At 33.7% G+C, this 18,407-nt stretch overlaps 1 protein-coding gene across 2 annotated transcripts in view; it reads right to left on the bottom strand.

Moving 5' to 3' along the window:
- Nucleotides 1-1,121: 1,121 nt before the first annotated feature.
- Nucleotides 1,122-18,407, bottom strand: part of EMB2247 (protein EMBRYO DEFECTIVE 2247) — a 53,240-nt gene continuing 35,954 nt past the window's right edge. Inside the window, exons 17-27 of one of the 2 annotated variants that reach the window (XM_028067540.2) lie at nt 17,913-18,024; nt 12,490-12,600; nt 12,257-12,394; nt 7,803-7,853; nt 7,615-7,727; nt 7,360-7,513; nt 3,926-4,030; nt 3,695-3,796; nt 2,485-2,557; nt 2,188-2,354; nt 1,122-1,692 (exon numbers count right to left, since the gene is read on the bottom strand). In XM_028067540.2, coding sequence (XP_027923341.2) covers nt 1,585-1,692; nt 2,188-2,354; nt 2,485-2,557; nt 3,695-3,796; nt 3,926-4,030; nt 7,360-7,513; nt 7,615-7,727; nt 7,803-7,853; nt 12,257-12,394; nt 12,490-12,600; nt 17,913-18,024 — 1,234 coding nt within the window. In that variant the 3' untranslated portion in view covers nt 1,122-1,584. The other variant, XM_085672505.1, reaches the window with a different exon arrangement.

Genomic DNA, 18,407 nt, shown 5'->3' with positions numbered 1-18,407 from the left:
TTTGGGTATGGGGATGAACTTTTTTTACGGGAATGGGTATGGGATAGTGAAACCCGTCCCCGTCCCGCCCCGTTGTCATCCCTAGCTTAGACTAGAGCAAATCCCAAACAAAGCGTTAAAATTAGTCGTGTATATATTAGGCCATTTCACATGAAAGTGAGGAGCGACGGGAGTGAACAACTAGGGCGATTGTCTTTCACGAATTTGTCTTTCAAAATTGTATTATGGATTGTATAATCTAAAATGTAATTTTGCATTACAGATTATATAATCTGACATGTAATTTGTGTTTCGAATTGTCTTCCAAATTTGTATTACGGATTGTATAATTCAAAATGTAATTTTCTATTACAAATTGTATAATCTAGAATGTAATTTGCATTACAGATTGTCTACCAAATAATTTTTATGAATTGAAAAATCCAAAATATAAATTTTTATTAGAGATTATACAATTTGAAATATCTACATATTGTACGATCCAAAACTATAATTAAACAATAATTAGAATTTTAAAAAATATGGAGTGCATGAAAAAAACATCGGGTGCAGTAAGAAATTCCCATATAACTCCCACTGAATAATGTACATTTAACGATTGACGATCTCCACTATATGCACTCACTTGCACTAGTCAAACACAATCATTTAGATAATCCACTTAATTTAGATGATCTTAATGAAGATAAACACATCTCAATGTTTGTAGTTTTGAGCTCATAATTGCTCTTTGTTCGGAGATAAAGTTTTAATACTTTATAGGTTAGTCGTCTAATCAATACCCTTAGTAAAATTTGTACTTGACCTACTAATAAACTTAGACTTAGCTTTATATACAATAACATTTTATATCTTTCAGTTTATCATCTCTTTCCCATCTTGTATACAAATATATATATATATATATATATATATATATATATATATATTAAAATGTGAAGAGGTGTAATATGAAATTAAATTAAAATAAACAAGCTAAGTAAACTCACGAGCATTAATGCACATAAGATATTCTATAACTAACACATTTTTGTAACTTCATTTTAAATATACCTTAAAGTTAAGTAAACTTCATGCATTTTTGTATATTTTCTATGAAGATGGAAGAAAGTACGGAGATGGTAAAAGAAATACCTCGCGTTTTTTTTTATTCTTCTGTCTGGCTAACAATTATCCAAGTTTCCTGATTAAGTTGTATTTTTGTGTTTTACTGAATTGACAATCAAAAGTTGCTCAGTTACTCCAATATCAACCCTAAAATTTCTACGAACTAAAACCGAATCTGAAACAGACAACTCAACAGAGCAGCATATATTCAATTTGTTTATAGTGATTGTATAATAAATAAATGTTGATGGTATCTGCGATAATCTGAACCGAAATGTTTTGGCACTAAAAGGTATTACTTTTTCGCAAAACTGTTGAAGAATTCCAAGAAGCTGTTTATCTATTCCCTTGTGATGATGCCAAGTAGAGAGAGACTGCGATTTTGTTGCTTGTTGATTGTCCACAACAAGGCATGAAATTGGACACAACAGGCCTTAATCGATAGCTGAAACGTTCTATTGTGACAATAATAGAACGTTATTTCAGTAATTCAAGTCGTTTTTTTGTTAAATTGATCTTCTCTTCTGCTTCTGTGGCTTTTTCTTGCACCCCGCGGACCACAGCTTCCGGTGCTTTCTCTACAAACTGTAGCAAGTCACAGCAATAAGAAATTTGGCAAACACTGTTGTATTTTTGTGCATACAAGTTAGAATAATTTTATAAAAGCACTAGTACTAGAGGAAACTAGAAAGCCGTTAAACAAAAATATTACCAGGCAATACTCAGCAACTTCAGTAGTTTATTTTAATTAATACTGAAAAAGTCATCCTTATACTGTATTGTATTTCTCAATGTGAGATTTGGATACTTCAAAATACTCCAAGTTGTTTTCGGATATCCAAACACTTCATCTTAGATTTTATATTATCTTAAAAAATAGTGTTAAAAAAATATGGAACACTCACAAAATACTGTTAAAAAATTTGGAACACTACTTTGCTACCTTTGGTCACTTTGTTTAGAATCATTTCGTATCTATCTATATTATCTGATTTTGATACTTTAGCAGCATAAATAAGTCATGGAACAAGGGTTTGTGCACATTAAAATAATGAGGGTAAGAAATATATCGTTTCATACTTGAGGAGAATTGAGTTTAGATTTTAATGCATCATACTCCTTCTGCATCTTGGAAAGACGCTTTGAAAGTCGTTCAATTTCTGCAGAAATATCAACCATATCGGCCAGAGGGAGATAAGCCTCCAGTCCCTCTCCAGCCACGAGATGAACTGACTGATCTGCATTTCCTGAAGTATATTACGTGACATTGTTTCAGCCACCAGTATTTATTTAGAGCCAATAAACAATTGACATAAGAAAAATGATACAAATTTAATTTTCAACCATGGAGTGCAAAAAGTTCAGTAGAAATCATGCCTGGAGAAGAATCTGTGAATTCAAGATTTTGTAAATCCAGCCGAGAGAGAAGAGCTAGAACCTCTCGTTCTTCCTGATGAAAAATAAGATACACCAAAACATTACTTTGTATATATCTCAAGAACAAGAGCAGAGGGAAAATCTATTAACTGCATCAAGATTACAGTTCCCGTGTTGCCCAGAAATAAAATGATTCCTCCAAATATGGGGCAGGTTAATTTTTAAGAAGGTAGACGGAAAGAAGAAAAGGTAAAGAGGAAATGGTTAGGAACCAAGAATTGGAAAGAGTTAGAAAATAAAGAATTTTATTGGATAGAATGAAAAAGAAAAGAAAAATAGAACACTCTCTCCTCTAAGGATTTCCTCTTCACTTCGCAAAGAGCTAATGCTCAATCTTTAAAATGAACACCCCCTCACCAATCCTTATTTCCAATTATCAGGGAACAATAACGTGTAATAGGAAAATATTATGTTAGGAAACTAAAGGTGTATGTTAGAAGGAAAAATATAGACAGTTAGTTGGTCGGGGGTGTAGGCAGTTAGTGGTTTGGTGGGAGATGTGAGTCTTTGTTTTTAGGAGGACTACATAAATAAGAAGGAGTTTCTGTTTGGAGGGAGGAGGTGTTTTTCTGTTTGATTTGTGTAAACAGGAGTCAGAAAGTCCTGAGAGGGAACATAGTTTCCCTGAACGTGTTCAGTGTTTGGAGAAATAATACAAGAGGTTTGTGTTTGTGTTCTTCGTGTGTTGATTGTGTTCTGTACGCGATCAAGTTTGTATCATCAAGAAACCTAACATATTACTTTTTCTTTAATCCTAGATTATTCGCTTGTTTGTTGTGCCAGCTGTCCTTTTTGTTAGTTTGTTATATGTATGGGCACACTTGTATCCAAAATGCATCTTATATAAAATGCTCCATTTCCTCACTGTTTTCAGTGGGTTGAAATAATGAGAACCTCTTCCACATTTTTAATCTTTTTTTCTAAGACCTATTTATGCCTAACACCATAAGTATCTAATTAACTCATTAATATTCTAACTATACCTGATTTCTCCTACCCCCATATATCATAACAAAATCTAAATCAAAAGCATACTTACGATTTACATATTAAAATAAAGAAAAGAATCACATGATGATAAATAAAATTGCAATTCGTATTCATTTTCTTAAATATTGTAGGTAGAGAAATGAGGAGTAACCACACTTACAGCAATATAGTCTATAACTTCTTTGTTTGCAACCACAGATGCTGATATACGTTTTGCTGGCTCAACAAAATATTCTGCTCGAGCATTCCTGATAGCTCTAACCTAGAAAACGAAAAAAAGAAAATAACAATAAAAAGACATAAACTAACCAATAGTATGATTATGTAAATGAATCATGTTCCAAAGAAATATTGGAAAGGTTAAGAGAAGAAAATAAAGATATAAACTAACCAAAGCCTGCAAATTTTCAAACTTTTTTACAGAGCCAATGTTCCTTGGAAGTTGAGTCTCGGGCCAAGGTGATACAATAAGAGCATGTTTCCGGTTTGGGAGTGCCTATTGGCAAAAGAAAAAAATATATATCATAGCATTTCCATCTTATAGTTAAAGAAATATTGAGATAGAATACTGCTGAATTTAAAGGCAGGTATACAAAGAGAGAAAATAGGGAGATTGGCTGGAATTGATCGAGTAGAAATGACTTTCCTTCTTATGCAGAGTCTCCATATAGGCAAAGAGTTAGTGTGTACCGCTTCCTAGAAACAATATGCATTTAACATACGAAACACAAACTCCATGGATATTATCACAAGTGTGTTATCTTTGTTTATTAATCAAAAGTAGAGATAATTAGGGACCTAAATTCTAGCAAAACGAACTTTTACAAAGGATGCAAATTACTAAATATCAGTGTTGTAAATAGCATATTACTAAGATAAAATTATTCTCAACATCTCCATTGTAATTAGGAAAGTATCTTCAAAATCTTCCTATTCATTTCAACATATTTTATTTCCTCATGTTAAAGGATTTGATAATTACTATTAGATACATTTTGTATTTGTGGTGTGCAAAAGCAAGATGTTTGATGAAGAATACTGAAACTCTGGGAAGAGAAATATTTACGAGCATTGTAAAAAGCATGGTTTGAGAAATTTACAAAAGCAATGGTTACCTTAGGACATAGGCAAAACCAAGGAGATCATACTTTATTCATAGAGAACTTTGTTATAGGTAAACTTACATTATTGTTGGTCCATGTAGATGACATGATTATTGTAGATGATGAAACATAGAAATTAATTTTTAAATGAATTGGCAGCCCAATTTAAAATGAAAATTATGGGAAAACATACATATTTCCTTGGAATAGAGGTGCTTATTCAGAAAAGGAGATTTTCATTTTCCGAAGAAAATATATACTTGATTTCCTTAAAGAAATTGGTGAGCTGGGATGAAAAATGTCATGAGTTCCTATTGAATAAAATCATAGAATTGGAAGGGAAGAGAACTCTCCTATAAAAAAAATATTAAGGATTGCTAGGAAAACTTATTTATCAAATACGAGACTAGACATTGCTTATGCAGTCAGCATGGTAAGCTAGGTGCATGATGCAAGAAAAAGACAGCCAAGCAATGGGCAAAATTCTTCAATACTTGAAGTCAAACCCAGGAAATGGGCTATTTTCAAGAAAGAAGACCCTTTGACCTTTAAGATATATACTAATGCAGGCTATGTAGGTTTTGCCATTGACAAAATCTACTTCTGAGTACTTCATGTTTCTTGGAGGATGTCTAGTGACTTGGAGAACCAAACAATAGGATAGAGTATCTCGTTGTGGTACAGAAGTTCAATTTTGAGCCCTTGCTCAAGATGTGTGTGTAGGACTCTCGATGAATACTTGATGACCTTAAAATAAAGGTCGACATCCTCATGTAATAACAAGTCTGCCATTAGCATGATAGAATCTGTTGAATATTGAGAAAAACTCTAGAGTTAATTTCCCTTGTGTCTTAAATACTCATAGGGTGTATTTATAATAAAGAGTAATACAAGTATATAAGGTAACCAAACATAAATGTGGTAAATAAAAGATATTGTAATAAACAATATCAACAATATCTACTAATATCAAACAATGTCTATTTTCCATAATAAACAATAGATGCTATGTTTCCCTAATTAACACGATCTATGATAGACCCTGCATAATCCGTATTAATATATACTTCCATTTTTAATTTTTCATTTCTCTTTGTTAAGATATCTTTAATATCTTATTTTCTGTTTCTATTGTTATTATTCTTCATATGTATTTTGGGCTTAGCCCATATGTTCTTTATTATAATTACAACCCCTATGTGTATTTTCTACACAAGGGAGATTAATCTCAATCCCTATTATCCCTATATTCAATACTCTTAAACAGTAATCCCCTTCCTGAACTTTTCTTCAATTATTGAAGGATCTTGTTTACAGCCTATAAATGTCTCTCCCCTGGATCATGCATGCACGAACTTATAACACTCATAGCATAGGCTATGTCTGGTCTGGTGTGAACTAAGTAGATGAGTTTCCCAACAAGTCTTTGATATTGGCCTTTATTTATTGTAGGACTACCTTCATCACTCCCAATTCTATGGTTTTGTTCTATAGGAACTCCAGTAGTCTTGCAATTAATCATACCTATTTCTTTGAGAAGATCAATAACATACTTTCGTTGGGAGATAAATATCCCTTTCTTCAAGTAAGCTACTTCTATCCCAAGAAAGTACTTCAATTTTCCAAACATAAATATGGTAAATACAAGATATTGCAATTAACAATATCAACAATATCTACCAATATCAAACAATGTCTATTTTCCCTAATAAACAGTAGATGCTATGTTTCCCTAATTAACACGAAATCACTAACAGAATCCAATATATTGAAATTGACAGGAACTTCATTAAAGATAGTCCTGACAAGGGGTTTAGTGGTTATATCCCATGTCCTTACAGGGCTTGAAATAGCAAACATTTTCACTAAGGGGCAAACTCCAAGATCTTCTTGTAGGCAAGTTAAGAATAATTGATTTTCATTTACCAACTTGAGGGAGAGTGTTGTAAATAACAAATTGTTTGGATAAAAATATTTTCATTATCTCCATAATAGTTAGGGAAAAATATCTTCAAAATTTTTTTATTCATTTTAGCATATTGTTATTTCCGTTAAAGGATTTGATTATTACAAATAGAGATGATAGCAATGTAATTGTTGTAATTATTATCAATAAAAAAATATTATTGTTTTTAATAGTTCAAATATTAGTATATACAGTTAGTTTCTTTCTTGTTTGTAAAGGATGGGGTAGACGAGTTGAATGGAGTATCAAACAATCAGTGGAAATAAAACAGATGCTGAAAAAGGTGCAAGATTGTAAAAAGCAGCTCTGAAAAAAAATCACAGATTTAGAGGAAGTGTGTTGAACTGGCTTATTAGCATATACGGTATTTCTATACATCAAAGAAACATGCATCTACAGTTTACAAGACAGAATTTTACTATTCGTATGAGATAAGTATCCAACATCCAAGTACTTGAAGAAACAACCCTAAAAAAATTGCTATTAAAGGGGAAGCTAAAAACCCCAATTGTGATTCTGAGAAGCCTAATCTTCTTCAGATTCAATTCATGCATATTTGTTTATTTAGGAGACAACATAGTTTGACTGAATAGACAACATAGTTTAACTGAATGGCAAAGACTTGAAAACATCATCAGAGATATGTTTAATAATAAGTCCCATCAACCTTAAAGCAAGAAATTGTAGAAACATACAAAAGCATCACCATAACTTTGTTTTTTGTGCTGCATTATATATAGAGTGCATCAAATTTACCTGCCACAGCTCCTCGGTTACAAATGGCATGAAAGGATGCAGAACTTTGAGTATGTTCTCGAAAGTATATAACAGAACAGCCTGTGCCACCGAAGCAACAGAGTTGCCTCCAACTCCAGAGTGGTAAAGACGCCCTTTACTAGCCTCAATGTACCTAAAAGATCAGAGAACATTACTCAAAACCAACGCAAAGACCCACAAAGATCACCAATAGAAACACAAACACATAGTACAACTAGTATAAAAGCAACATACCAATCAGCAAAATCAGCCCAAAAGAAGTCATATATTTCTCGTCCTACTTCTCCAAAGTAAAATTTGTCATAGCTTGCACTGACAGATTCAATGAGCAAATGAAGTTTTGACACCTAAAAAAATGAATCAATATTATCACAGCCAAGCAACATTATCAACATATAAAATTAAAAACAAAAACTCCTTACCACCCAACACTCAGGTAAAGGAAGATTAACCACAGTGCCTTCACTGTCAAACTGGACACAAAAAAAGTCTTAGTAAGACAATATGTTGAGTGTTAAGCAAACATCCGCCAAGCCAGAAGTAACTGCAGGACGAATATTAACTAATCATCCTGCATTAAAATGATAAATGTCACAATAAATTGATCATACTAACTTTCCTAGTTTATTATTTGCTTCACTTTCACATGTCTGTAGAGTTAATACTAATATTCATATTGAGAGTCCACGAAGATTTGATGGAATTTGACAAAGATTTATTTTGATTTGATTTAGTATTATTCTTACAATATTTTCATTTAATGTTCGATTGTATCATAATCAAGGGATTCTCTCCTTCTGTTTATATAAATAATGGGCATGAAGACAACTTTTATTCTAGCTTTTAAGCAACAAGTATAATTCTTAAACTACTAATATTCATATTGAGAGTCTTTGAAGATTTGAGGGAATTTGACAAAGATTTATTTTGATTTCATTTAGTACTATTCTTACAATATTACCCTTTTTATCTTTTCATTTAATGTTCGATTGTATAATAATCAAGGGATTCTCTCCTTCTGTTTATATAAATAATGGGCATGAAGACAACTTTTATTCTAGCTTTTAAGTAACAAGTATAATTCTTAAGTTAGCAACACAAAACTTGTGCCATATCATAAGGGAAGCCCATCCTTTATCCAGGAATACTAAACTCTCGCGAAAAAGCCAAATTACCTTACCATAACTAGACTTCACATATCATTTGCATTATGCGTCATGAGGAAATTCCTTGATCCTTAATGCAAATGTAATTGTGGTACTTTGGTTGAATCCTGAGGTATATAAAAGTGTCTTCTGATAGTAAAACCATGACAGGTGGGATGAGGTTTGATGGAAATTTGTTGAGAGTTTTGTTATATTTGATTTAATATTACTCTTACATTATTATTGCTTTTATCTTTTCATTTAACTTTAGATTACATCATCCCAATAATCAAGAGATTGATGTGAATCCAGAGGGGTGGGTTCATTTTACGGATCTATGTAGGTTGGAATGCTAATAAACAAGAAATTTGAAACATTATTTAAAATGAGAAATGGGAAATAGATAAGAAATGGGGTGGAATGATAGACGTCACACTTCCAAGGATGGAAGATAAGCCTAAGAGTTTAAACACACAAAGGGATGAAGGACCTTTGATAAAACTCAAGGATTTTTGAATCACTCAAGAACATAGGAGAATCACTCTCACTAAGATAAAAGAGATCAATTTTATTATTTCTAAATAAAACTCAACTTTTCTCATTGATAAATGTTGAAAGTCCCACGTCGATTAGAGATAAGGCAATTTCATAGTATATAACTAGGGTGCAAATCTCAACTTACAAGCTAGTTTTATGGAGTTCAGTTAAGCTTAAAGTCCACTTTTTGACATGGTATCAGAGCCATTGTTTAAAAAGCCTATCCTAGAGAGATTTATTGGACATTCTGTTCCACATGCTATCGGACCGCTAACGGACCACACTAATTTCTATTTCTACGCACGAGATGCATATACCTCGACGTGAGGGAGATGTGTTAGAACTCCCACATCGACTAGAGATAAAACAATTTAAGTGGGGTGCAAACCTCACCTTACAAGCCGGTTTTGTGGGGTTGAGTTAGGCTTAAAGTTCACTTCTTAACAATAAAAATGGTTCAGCTTATATACAAGCTTTAGCCATCAGAATTACAAAAGATCAAATGCAATTAAAATCCACTTAAGCTAATAATGATCCCACTACTTAATAGTTGATTGTAACTGTAAATGTAGCAACCAAAAGTCACCTAAAAGCAATAGCATTCAACCCACCACTTATAGCTAGTCGTTCACATGGTTGGTATTGTAACATCTCATTCCCACAATTATTTGAAACAAAAATAAAAATAAAATAAACTAAAATAGTGCAGCCATAAACATGCTTGTTGGCCGATCTAAATCTGCAAGTGACCCATTTTCTTGAGTTGAAATTATGACAATTGGGCTTCAATAAAAACCATGTCACCTTTTTTCTTCTACCCGATGGGATTCACATCAAATGACATTCCACTCGATTGGATTCACTTCCAAGGTAACATTCCTTTTTTATTCAAGTTCTTGAAAATTTTTCTCTCCCTTTGTATTGATTCACAACTTATGATTTATATAAGTGAAGGATCTGATGATTGTTTTCCCAAAAGCTTTTCAACAACCCTATCTATTCCTAATTATGCATTTCATGATTTTAAAAAGATATATACCATTTGTTGGAAAATGTAAGGAAATAAAAAATCATTTTATTAATAACTGTTAGATATTGTTTAGATATTTTTTGATATTGTTAAGATATTGTTTAGATATTGTTTGATATTGTTAAGATATTGTTAGATATTGTTAATCATAATATCAAACAATATCTTCTATTTACTGTATTTATTTTTAGTTACTCTTTTTAGTTATACCTCTCTCTATTATAAATAGATTACCCTATGTGTGGTTTATACACAAGGGAGATTAATCTCAATCCCAATTTTCTCTATATTCAACATGGTATCAAGAGCTTTAGACGATCCATGATTTAGAAGGGATCCTTGCAGTAGTTCCTCTTTCCTAAACCCTTAGCCTTTAGCCCTAAGTCCTAAGCCTCTTTCACAATTTTTTTCAGGTTTCACCTGATTGCAACTTTGTTTTCTGCTTTGAGGCATGACTTCTTCCACTTCTTCCGCTTCTTCTACTACTTCCACTTTTGCAAGTGCTACATCTGATCCTTCCGTCTACACTAACTATGTTAATGTGCACTTATCCATTGACAACTTAACTAGCCCTAATTATGCCACATGGTCATTAGAAGTTAGATTATGGCTTAAGAGTCAGAGGTATCTTTGATCATCTTGCCCCAAAAGCACCTTCTCTCATTCTTGTTGAGCATGTCTGTTGGGACACAATTGATGCTCAATTATGTGTGGTTCTCAAGGATACTCCTACTCCTTCGCTAAAGCAGATTTTTTGTTCCTACGAAACGTATGCTCAAATCTAGGAGCATGCCAAGTTATTATACACCAATGATACTCAACGTCTCTATGGTGTCTGTTCTCAATTTGCAAATCTTATTTGCCTCTAAACATCAAGCCTCTATGGTTGATTATATGTGCAAAATTCATGCTCTTTTTCATGAGTTCAATGAGTTATTGCCTCCTTTCCCCGACCCTGCCACAGAGATCGCACAACGACCAAAGTTCTTCATGCTAGGGGCATTATACGGACTTGTTGATAAATATTCACATATTCGTGATCAGATTTTGGGTTCCCCAGTTGTCCCCACCTTGACATCGACCTGCTCTACTCTATTGCGTGTACCAGAAAAACCCAACACTGATACACCTACTTTTGTTGATAATTCTTCTGCATTGGCATCTCAACGGACTCGCCCTCGCAAACAGGGAAAAGGGCGTCCTAAGTGTGAACATTGTGGCAAGCTAGGTCACAAGATTGACTATTGTTATGCATTACATGAGTGTGAACATTGTGGCAAGCCAAGTCACAAGATTGACAAGTGTTATGCATTACATGGTCTTCCTCCTCGATCTGCTGCAGTTGTTCAGAACGATCTTTCCACACCTCAGTCTTCTGGGGATCCTCTTTTTGTTTCATCCGATACACCTGCTATGTTCAACAAATTTCTCAAATGGTATAAGGATCAACAGTCTTCTAGTTCCACTACGTCTATTGCACACACAGGCACATCTTTTGCTAGTTTGACCCAATCTTCTTCTCATGGTTCTTGGGTTTTTGATTCAGGAGCCACTGATAATATTACTGGTAACAAATCTTTGTTCTCTTCTTTATCCTTTCCTAATCCTTTACCTTTTGTTACATTGGCTGATGGCTCTAGAGTATCATCTCATGGTGTTGGCACTGTTAAACTTTTTCCTTCTTTAACCATTAATAATGTTTTTTATGTCCCTAGGTTACCTTTTAACTTGTTATCCATTAGTCGTCTAACTCGTTCTCTTGATTGTGTTGTTTCTTTTACCAACAATATTCACGTTGAATGTTGCGTATCTGAGGTCTCTAATTTAATTCTTAGTTTTAGGTAGGAAGAGGCTAACTTTTGTTACAATGTCCAACATGTGCTACAGTTTGATGCAACTAGTTGATTTTACATTCATTTTTCTCCTTTTTTTGTGCTTTGTACTATTCCTTTCCCTTTGTAACTTTCTCTCCATCTTAATTAATTTCTTCTTTTATCTAAAGAGAAAAAAGTTGAACATAAGATTTTTATAGAAAGTGACGAAATAAGAAAGAGGGGATTTACAAAGTGCTAACTGGGATGTCATCCTTTTAAACCTGTACAAGTCATTAAAAATAGGGGAGAGGGTTAGCTATCCAATCCTTTGATGCTAAGACTGTCCCTACCTTATAAGACAATATTTTTTCCCAAGCAGAAGTATCATTCTCATTAGGCAGGTTCTGCAATATAAATTTGCCAGCATTCCACAATTTGTTTGTGAAGGCTTTGTTGGAGGTCAGCCGCTCAGTCGACAAATTAAGGTCCTGGAAGAGAAAAATAGCATGCCATCTGCATCTAAGATAATCAATTTTTTCATGGAATAAACAACGGTCTACAATTAGAATACAGCAAAACAAACCTGGCCAGCTGTGCCTAAAGCTAGTGTGAAACGTAAAGCATCTGTCCCAAACTCTTTGATAGTGTCAAGGGGATCTACTACATTTCCCAATGTTTTAGACATTTTTCTCCCCTGAAAATAATACAATTGTTACATAATCAGTTTACAGACATGCATAGGTTAAACCTTAAAGTTCATAAGTTTAAAACCCAGCCATGTTTACAAAATGATTTTGTAGAAAATATTTAAAAAACCTAACAATTACATAACTAAGTGTGTCACTATTCATGCTCTTTGACAAAAAAATAATTTTAGTGTTTTATGTTTTATAAAATCAATTTGTAATTTTTCATACACTTAGAATTTCTACCAAAAGCATGTGCTCAATTTATATATTAAAATAATACATAGATATGATGATACCCAATTAAGAAAGTTAGTATACTTTGGGTTTCCTTATTTTACTTCTCTCAGATTTAGAAAGAATAATGTTATGAAGTGGATTTATCTCAATCTTACAAGACTGGCTTGTAAGGTGATGTTTGCACTTATTTATATACTATAAATTGGTCTTATCTCTAGTCGATATGGGACTTCTAACAAATAATTTATTTCTTCTATATTTCAATAACTAGGTCACTAGACGTATAAATACATGAGCCTATTGTTTATTTAAGAAATATAGAGAGCTAATTCTAAGGAAACAAATCCTTGTAATTATGGGATTGTTTTTAAATACACTATCGTAGTTCTTATATCAAGACAATCCTGTAACAAAGATTACAATTATAGCAAGGGTAAAATAAAAAGCTTCCTAAAATACATAATGAGCAGCATCATTTTGACAATCCCCCTCAAGATAGTGAGTAAGTATTCTTCATTCCCAACTTAAATATAATTCTTTCAAAGTTAATGCAGTTCAACCCTTTGGTGAGTATATATGCAAGTTGAGTTTGACTAGACACATATGGGTTCCTAATCAAGCCATTGTATAGCTTTTTCTTGATATGTGGGGTCATTTGTGGATAGGAGATCAACTACCGGATACTGCAACATCCTTGGTGGAAACCCAATAATTGGAAGGAGCAAAAATAGAATGTAGTAGCCAGATCAAGTGCTGCAGCAAATTTTCAAGTAATGGCCCAAGGAATATGTCAACTTCTATGATTGAAGTTTACACCCAAAGACCTGAAGATAAAGTGGGATGAACCTTTGAAGTTATATTGTGATAACAAATCTACAATTAGTATAGCTTCCCTTTTGGTGCAGCATAATTCCCATACCATGGATCCTTCATCCTCCTTGTCTTTTCCTGACTTTGATCATGCTTGACCTATTGCTATCAAAAACAATATTTGATCTACTCCCAATATACATCTTGTTTAAAATTTTTTATCTTATCATGGTTTATTTGCTTGTCCACCATTGTTGTTCCTAACAACGTTCATGAGACTCTGGTCATTTGAGATGATGAAAAGCCATGATTGTTAAGAAGTGGACTTTAAGTCTAACTCAACGTTACAAAACCGACTTGCAACATGAGGTTTGCACCCATTTATATACTATAAATTGAATTTACCACTAGCCGATGTGAGACTTCCAACACACACTCCTCACACCAAGGCATATGCATCTCGTGCATGAGACTAGACATTGGCATGATAGTGGATGTAATAATAGTCCCAACAAATAAATCTTTTGCTAAAATAGGCTTTAACTTATGGCTCTGATACCATGATAAGAAGTGGACTTTAAGTCTGACTCAACTTTATAAAACTAGCTTGAAAGGTGAAGTTTGCACGTACTTATATATTGTAAATTGGCCTTATCACTTTTCGATGTGAGACTTCCCACAATGATTGATGAAATCAATGGACTTGAAGCTCACCCATTAGCTAAAGGGATACACTTAGATTTATAGCCACACAACTACTATGATACTCTTTCTTCTTAGTCTAAGATCAACACTGGTTGTCTTTTCCTTACTATAGTTCCCATTTCCCAATGGTTTTTTAACCTACTTCACATTAAAAAATGTCTTTCTTCATGGTGATAGGGAAGAGAAAATTTAAGAGATGCAACCTCACATATTTGTTGCTTAGAGGGAGTCTAGTTCAGTTTGTAAATTACTTAAGTCTCTCTTTGGCCAGAAATAATCACCTCAAACTTGATTTGATAAATTTAGTCATATTGTGCAGATTTTTGGATTGAAATGGAGAGAGAGATCATTTAGTGTTTTATTGAAATACTTCTCCTAGGAAGAGTGTTTATCATATGGTCTATGTTGATCAGATTTTTATTAAAAGAACTAATATCACTAAAATTGCCCAATTAAAAAAGCATTTATTCAGCTCCTTTCAAACCAAAGATCTAGGCTATCTAATGAAAGTGTCATCATTTGACAAAGAAAATATGTTGTTGACACTTAGGAGACATGATTTCCAAATTGCAAGATATGAGGCTAAGATATGACTACCATTAAGTGCTTCCGTATTTCCGAAGCGTCTTTGACGCAAACACGCACATAACATGTGAACGATAATACGCTGTCCAATGTGGTTCAAAAGGTGAGACACAATCAACTCTTCGGACACTGCTGCGATGACACGGTCCACCATTTGGACACACGTATCATACACTCAATTTAAAAAAAAAAGGAGAATCGAAAAATCACATAAACTCCATAAATGATAGTCTCAAGCTATGAAAAAGGAAATGGCGGACAAAATCTAGAAATGATAGAATAACACCGGAAACACTAAAAATGCATAAAAAAAGAAAAGAAGTAAGATTTGAAGTGAGGAAAAACTTGGTTATTGCAGCCATAGCATAAAGCAATGAAGAATAACACCGAAAAAGAAGAAAGAAGAAAGGAAAAAGGAAGAGGAAAATATGATGGCATACCCCCTAGCCATGCCCAAGCACTTTCAAGAAGAGTTACAATCATCTATGCAAGGTAAAACAAAGCTCTATCTATTGGGCCATTTTGGAGTATCTCTAGTAGATTAGGAATTTAGACCTTGTATTAAGAATCATGTAGTGCAGGATTTCTTTTAGGCCCTGTATTAAGGGCCAAATAGTATAGGGCTTTTGAATAATCTTGCTTAAGTTCTAGGACAATGTTTGTGCCTAACTTAAGCTAAACTTAGGTGATTAAATTTGTACCCTAGCTTAGACATGGTGGCCACATGGCAAGCTCTTAGTGGAGAGTTTTCTTACAAAGGTAGTGGCCATGTGTCACTTTCCTAGTGGAGAATGCCACATGTCATGCTCTCCTTCACCAAGATGGGATTTCTAGGGTTTGGTGCAAGGTAGCATTTTTAGGGTTTTTGGTCTACTTTGGAGACACCTAACTCTATAAATAGAGGTGTTTACCCCATGTTCGCTTATGAATTGAGTAATGTTATGCTGCCGAAATTGTGCCATACTACTCATTTTGGTCACCAAAAGGCTAAAACACCCCATGTGGTCTCCTCTAGCCATTCTCCTCTTGAGTTGGCCCAAACTCTCTTGAGAATACACTAAACACCACCATAGCCTCTCCCCTGGCTTGAGTCATATAGCTAGGAGGAGGAGCCACTATCTCACCACCCCAAACACCCATCTTCCTTGGAGGTCTCCATCTTGACTTTAGTCATATAGCTTGGAAGGAGCTCCTCCGTCAAAATAACATGTCCTGTATACCTTTTATTATTTTATTAATTCAAATTTCATATTATGTTACTCATATATATGCTTTACTGTATATTTCGTTGGCCACAATCCTAGTCATTCGTCCTAGGTTTAATCTTTTAAGTATTATTAGTACATTTAATATATATATATATATATACATATATTGTCGTGTTCGTGTCCTATATTCTTACAATTTAGTCGTATCCTCGTGTTCGTGTCCATGTTGTGTTCGTATTCGTGTCTGTGCTTCATAGATTGAAAGCCTGCTCATAGTCCTATGAATCCAAATCAAAATGTTGATGCGACACCAAGGTGAACTTTTCCCAAACTAGAATGATATAGCAAGTTGGTGGCAAAACTCATTTACATCACTATAACAAAGACCTAATCTCTCTTACCCAATGGGAGTTGAGTCAATACCTTATGTGGTTGGGCTCAGGTCTCATTGGTATTGTATCTCCCCAGTGAAACTCTCTCTGTAAACCTAACAAGTAGTATCAGAACCAAGTTAAAGTCTATCCTAGCGAACTTTCTTGGACATTTTGTGCCACCCACTATCTCGGGCCGCTAACAAACCACCCACTAATTTCTTGTCCCACGCATGAGATGAATATACCTCGACGTGAGGGTGTGTTGGAAGTCCCACATCGACTAGAGATAAGGCCAATTCACAATATAAAGTGGGTGCAATCCTCACGTTATAAGCCAGTTTTGTGGGATTGAGCTAGGCTTAAAGTCCACTTTTAACAAACCCTAACATTGATCACTACAATGCTATGATTCACATTCCCAAATATCTATAGAGGACCATAGGATAGAGATTGTTGTATGAGAGTAAAGGAAATAATCAACTCTTTGGGTATTATGATGCAAATTGACGTGAGATCTTATAGCTTGAAATAGTAAGAAATAAATTGTTTTTGCTCGATCAAGTGCAAGAGTTGAAGCTAGACCTATGGCCATAGCTACATGTAAACTTGTGGGGATTAAACAACTCCTTCAAGAGTAAAAATTTTGTGAAAATGAGGAGATGCAACTGTATTCTAACAATTAGGCAACTCTTCATAATGCATGCGACCTATTATTTTTCTTTTCAATGTATCCAGCCTCAGGGTTAGGGTTTAAGGTAAGTACCTTGCCTTATTTTGTAAACTCCTATATATACATCAATGAAAAGAACAAAATTTTAGCTTGAATACACTCTATTTCTCCATCCTATTTATTGATGCTGAACAAATCAAGATTCCAAAACAGCTAAAATGATTGATGCCTAACACTTGAGGTGTTTTCAACTGTATTGACCAAGAGGAGAACCCTAAACGAAGAGACATAGCAAGTTAAACCTTAGAAGATTAGAGAGCTCAGAGTTATCTCATGACATCGCTGGTATAGTAATTGAACATATCAATATTTCAAAACCAATAAAAACGCTGATACCTGACACTTGCAAAATAAGTTTTGACTATGCAAAATAAAAAGGGAAGCACATGACTTGCCAAGTTTGAACTGTTCCATATATTTCATTAAGTAATAGTATCATAAAGTTTTTCAATTTACAAAGCCATTACATAAAATACAAGATTTGGTAACACCATAGTAATTTTCTATCTACACTCCACAATTTTCTTGTGGCACATCCCTTGCATTTGGAACATGAGTTTTGTACATTCTGCAAAGCTGTTCCAAAGCAAATATACTATGGGAGGTGCTCAAGAAATTGTAGCGTGCAAAAAATTGGAAACCAAAATACATGTATAACTTGAAATCACCTGTGAATCCCTGATGAGCCCGTGCAAATAAACATAAGAAAATGGAACGGTTCCCGTAAATTCAATCCCCATCATCACCATTCTTGCCACCCAAAAGAACAATATATCATGCCTGCCAACATGTAAAAAGTAGTATCACTTTATAAGAACTACACAACGAAATAAATAGTAGAGAAATAGAATATAGATTTAATTATGCTTTTAATCCTTGAAATTTGGAATAACTTTGTTTTAGACCAAAATTTTAAAAAGGTTTTAGTCCCTTAAAATTGAAAGAAAAACTACGAGATTAATCCCTGAGCACTAAAAACATTTTTTTTTTGTCCTTAAACCTTAAATCCTAAAAAGTTTATTTTAGTCTTCCAAATCTAGTATTTAGGTATTAAAACCATATTTTTTAAAATTTTAAAGAGCTAGAAAAGATACTTTAAAGTTTTGGGAACCAAAATCATAATTAATGCAAATTTCTAAGACTAAAATCATAAATATGAAATG

This window comes from Vigna unguiculata, chromosome 4, assembly GCF_037176805.1.
Source record: "Vigna unguiculata cultivar grain cowpea cultivar isolate G323 ecotype 2 chromosome 4, ASM3717680v1, whole genome shotgun sequence".
Classification (NCBI taxonomy): Eukaryota; Viridiplantae; Streptophyta; class Magnoliopsida; order Fabales; family Fabaceae; genus Vigna; species Vigna unguiculata.
This window is presented reverse-complemented; position numbering and strand designations above follow the sequence as displayed.